At 47.9% G+C, this 5,000-nt stretch overlaps 1 protein-coding gene across 1 annotated transcript in view; it reads right to left on the reverse strand.

Annotated features, from left to right (window-relative positions):
• stab2 (stabilin 2) overlaps nucleotides 1-5,000 on the reverse strand; it is an 89,163-nt gene that overhangs the window by 26,899 nt on the left and 57,264 nt on the right. Inside the window, exons 43-48 of the mRNA XM_078271729.1 lie at nucleotides 4,726-4,799; nucleotides 4,570-4,641; nucleotides 2,953-3,072; nucleotides 2,815-2,859; nucleotides 1,421-1,513; nucleotides 1-53 (exon numbers count right to left, since the gene is read on the reverse strand). The exon at nucleotides 1-53 is cut by the window's left edge and continues 103 nt beyond it. Of these exons, the coding sequence (XP_078127855.1) occupies nucleotides 1-53; nucleotides 1,421-1,513; nucleotides 2,815-2,859; nucleotides 2,953-3,072; nucleotides 4,570-4,641; nucleotides 4,726-4,799 (457 nt within the window). The remainder of the gene's footprint in view (nucleotides 54-1,420; nucleotides 1,514-2,814; nucleotides 2,860-2,952; nucleotides 3,073-4,569; nucleotides 4,642-4,725; nucleotides 4,800-5,000) is intronic.

Below are 5,000 nucleotides of genomic sequence, written 5' to 3' on the forward strand. Positions count from 1 at the left end.
CGCACAACGGCGCCGAGCGCTTCTTTATTTTTGTACGTCTTCAGAAATTGGATCTACAAAGAAAATAAACAAAAATCAGACACAGGGTTGTTGTTGCTTCAGAGGAAAGGACGTCTAATCCCTCTAAAAAACATTTCCCCGGTTCCTCTCTCCTCCCGTGACTCCTCGTTGGAGGGACTAAGATGCAAGTGGGAAGGGAGCATAGAGAGTGTAAGAAATGGACACAGCGACGCCGTAGACTTCGGCGGAGACCAGTGAAGGACATTAGAAGCTCTTTCCCGGTGATGGCTGAGCGTTACTGAGCAGCCTCCAACTGAGCTTGAAGACGTAGATGTGACGTGAGCAACCTGTCTGAAAGTTGGAAGTCTTCTGGTAGCTGTGCCAAGAGAAATCTGTTCGTGGATAAATGTTACTTCATATGAAATAAGTATTTCCCATCAATACGTTGCTGAAATATTTTGTTCCGATGCTGTCATGGACTCTCTCTGGGCTTCTCCCAATTGCCTGCAAGCTTCTCCTGTACTATACGGTAATTTCGACAGTAAGTCTCGTGGTTATGACCCAATCGTTAGCCTATTGTTATAAAAACGTCTGCTACGGAGCCATAACGTGAGCTACAAGGTAATGGAGCCTTTTATACATTGTCGTGTGTCTTTAGAAATAAACAACGGACAAATAGAGTCTTTAAACGCTTCAGATGTAAAGGTATTCTCTGTCAAAGTGACGTCAGAATGAATGGGAGTCAATGGGATGCTAACGGGATGCTAACGGGATGCTAACGGGAGGTGATGGCTTGGTAGCATCAGAATGGCGCCATAGGAGCTACGCTTTCAGGATGCTCGCTTACCCCCTTGGGAAGTATAAGGGTCAAACAAACACAGGACTTTCACCCAGGATACCGGGGTTCATGTCATGTTTAAATAATAAAGGTGAATGGTGAGTTTCTTTTAACTTTACAGAACAAAACGGAGGCACGACACACTCTGGGTGGATTTGTGAGGACTATGGTTAACTGCTCCTCAGATCTCTGCAGGGTAAATCCAGACAGCTAGCTAGACTATCTGTCCAATCTGAGCTTTCTGTTGCACGACTAAAACAACTTCTGAACGTCCACATGTTCCACCAAACCAAGCTCCTTCCTGAGACTATTTAGCAGATGCGCCGTTAACTTCAGATGTAACGTTATTCGCTGTCAAAGTAACGCCAAAATGAATGGGAGTCAAGGGGATGCTAACGGCGGGTGATGGCTTGTTAGCCTCAGAATCTCGCCATTGAAGGTATGCTATCCCGGATGCTCGCTTACCCGCTTGGAAGGGAGGCAAGTGGAGGAGTCGAGGAGGCAGTTTAAGGCACCAGAGAATCAGCTTGAGTCTGAAGAAAGCTGGGAACATGGCTAAACATTTAAAAGGGAAAGCGTCACCTTTCCGGCGCCGTTTTTGTCGGCTGCGAAGGCGTCTCCGTTGGGAGGGAAGACGGTGAACGGGCCGCGGCCTCTCAGTGAAATCTCCACTTTCTGGAAACAGAAAAGACATTTCATTAGTGTTTCAGGGTTCATCTGCCGTTTTTACTCAAACTGGAGCAACCTCCTTATAATAAACTCTCTTTGACCTTTCGGACTATTCAGGAATATGACTCGTAATCGTGTTTGTTTGCATCCTTATTCTCCTAATTCATCCGTCAGATAACTTACAATTCATAAAGTTTTGGTAGCTTTGTATTGTCTTCGTAATGCTGTTGCTACCGACTTTCTCTCAAAATCAGCTTCGGCTGAATATTGGGCTTTCTGACGGGGTTCTGGTTTCTACGCTTGCACTACGCGCGCTACGCTGGTCGGCGTCATTTTAGTGTCTTTCTGTTGTTGTTACGATGGCGTCGCTCCTTCTCTTTCCTGTGTTGCTGTCGTTGTTTTTGTAATTTGTCTCGATGTCGTTAAATAAAGGTTGACTGAATGAATATCCTGCCAGTCGTCTGTAGAGATCAGGGACGCACCAAATCCAGGATTCGCTTCAGAGTGGGCTGAATATTGGGCTTGTTGACGGGGTTGGGTTTCTGCTGAACCCTACGCTGTCACTCCGCGCTACGCTGGTCGCCGTGATGACGGCGCCGTTGATTACAGGAAGGTGTTTACGTAGGTGGAGCTTCAATGCAGCAGGCTGAGAGGAAGTGGAAATGGAACTGGTGAGCAGAAAAAGGGTTGTTTGGCAGTACTTTCAGTCAAAAGAAGGCCATTCAAGTCCAGCTACATGTTCAATCTGCAATGCTGATTAGTCTGGTGGTGGCGAGGACCCTAAACAATACACAACATCACCGCTGTTACAACATCTGGTCTGAAACATCTGGAAGAATACGAGCTGAGCATGAAGGAATCTACAGACAGCAGCCAGAATGCAGCAACTTCAGGTACGGCAAAGGAAGGACAGTCACTGTTTACTTCATTAATGTGTTGACTGTGTTCATGGACTGAGGACGGGACGAGGACTCAGCAGAACCTCAACCAGGGGGTTCAGGATTCAGCAGAACCTCAACCAGGGGGTTCAGGACTCAGCAGAACCTCAACCAGGGGATTCAGGACTCAGCAGAACCTCAACCAGGGGATTCAGGATTCAGCAGAACCTCAACCAGGGGGTTCAGGATTCAGCAGAACCTCAACCAGGGGGTTCAGGATTCAGCAGAACCCCAACAATCTGGATTCGGTGCCTCCCTACTCAAAACATACATTGTTTCTGTTTTTTCTTTCTACGTCTTTGGAACTGACTCAATGTCAAAATAAAAGCTGAATGAATGAATGAAAGAGTGAACGAGTGGATGACTCACCATCACATTCTGGTAAAAGTCATTTAGCTTCCTGAGCATGATCTCCTGCAGAGAGACAGCCGTTACTTCACACACTCCTCTGATACTTTATAATATTATGCCGTACTGCTCTGATTATGATTTCATATCTCCGCTCACCCTCGCCACGTTGCCTTTGCAGGTCACGCCGTCTCCGATGTAGTTCGCGTTACACCTGCAGCTGCGAACACCTGGACCCGTCATGTTGCAGGAGGCGGCCTGGTGGCAGCCGCCGTTTTTCTGGAAACATCGGGGAGAAAAAGTTACAGAAAATGCGACAAACAAATCGGAAAAAAACCCGCCAAAAACGTGGAAACATCAGCAGCACAAAGGTGACTGACAGAAACACGTTAACGTTCTGAGGTCACGGCGTGAACACCTGGTGCAGGTGTGTTTAGGGCGTGTCCTAATCCACTTCTGCTAGTTTGACGGCTGATAAAAGGGTCCGTGTGCCGGGGTCATGGTTCAAAAGGGTTGACCTTAGTGTCTTCATTAATCAGAGGTGTGTTTTGGGCGTAACATGCAATCAACCAATCAGAGATCATCTCCCATTCCCTTTAAAAGCCAGGCGCGTTTGGACCTTGGAGCATTGCTGTTATGATGGAGGATTTGCACCGTAATGTTTGTATCTGTAATCTTCTGCATGTGTGTGTGCTGCTGTGCGTCCCTGTGTGTGTGTGTGTGTGTGTGTGTGTGTGTGTGTGTGTGTGTGTGTGTGTGTGTGTGTGTGTGCTGCTGTGCATCCCTGTGTGTGTGTGTGTGTGTGTGTGTGTGTGTGTGTGTGCTGCTGTGCGTCCCTGTGTGTGTAACAAGCATAGTGTGCACGTGCTGTGCACGAGCCTAGGAGCATTTTACTAATGCTCTGTTAAAATAACAATGAAATGCTGCGTTATTGACTTTAGACCAGGTTTTTGTTGGTCAATGGTGCCATCACTTCCCACTGCCTCAAGATAGCAATACGCCCAGAATGCACCTGAACACACCTCCCTGTAAGACCAGCACGCCCAGAATGCACCTGAACACACCTCCCTGTAAGACCAGCACGCCCAGAATGCACCTGAACACACCTCCCTGTAAGACCAGCACGCCCAGAATGCACCTGAACACACCTCCCTGTAAGACCAGCACGCCCAGAATGCACCTGAACACACCTCCCTGTAAGACCAGCACGCCCAGAATGCACCTGAACACACCTCCCTGTAAGACCAGCACGCCCAGAATGCACCTGAACACACCTCCCTGTAAGACCAGCACGCCCAGAATGCACCTGAACACACCTCCCTGTAAGACCTGCACGCCCAGAATGCACCTGAACACACCTCCCTGTAAGACCAGCACGCCCAGAATGCACCTGAACACACCTCCCTGTAAGACCAGCACGCCCAGAATGCACCTGAACACACCTCCCTGTAAGACCTGCACGCCCAGAATGCACCTGAACACACCTCCCTGTAAGACCTGCACGCCCAGAATGCACCTGAACACACCTCCCTGTAAGACCAGCACGCCCATGGGCCACAGACGGGCGCAGGTGCATTTGCTATTTAATTAACTTTCCACAATATGTTTTTGTGTTTTCTTCTCGCAGTGCTTTTAGTTTTTTCTTGCAGTACCTTTGCATTATTTTGCAGTACTTGTACGTGTTTTCCCCGGACAACGTCACAACTCTTTTACATCCTGGTACTTTTCTGTCCCAACTTTCCGCTCTTTAGATCCAGTCGGCGGAGAGAAACTCACCTTCCGACACAAGTCGATCACCTTGCAGATCTGTCCGTCGCCCGAGTAACCGTCGCTGCAGGAACAGGAAGTCTGCAGAAAAACAATCAAAAAACACGTCTCTTTCACACCGTTTTATATCAAAACTTCCTCACCGGACAGGAAATCAGTTCTTACTTTGTTTGGTCCGACGTGAACACATTCTGCGTTGGCGTGGCAACCACCGTTTCCTTCCAGACACGGGTTGATTTCTGCCGGAGAAACACAGAAGTCCCACAGCCCTCAAACACACCTCAGAGTCACGTTCATGTTTTATTTTGAAGGTCAGAAACATTTGGAGGGGAACTGAAACACATAATTACTTCCTCCTCTTCCTCCACAAAGACTCTGGTTCTCAAGCGTTTTTCAATAATGTTCCCGTTTTGAAGAGTTTTTTTTAATCTTTGGTAGAA

Source organism: Sander vitreus, chromosome 2 (genome assembly GCF_031162955.1).
Source record: "Sander vitreus isolate 19-12246 chromosome 2, sanVit1, whole genome shotgun sequence".
NCBI classification, from domain to species: Eukaryota; Metazoa; Chordata; class Actinopteri; order Perciformes; family Percidae; genus Sander; species Sander vitreus.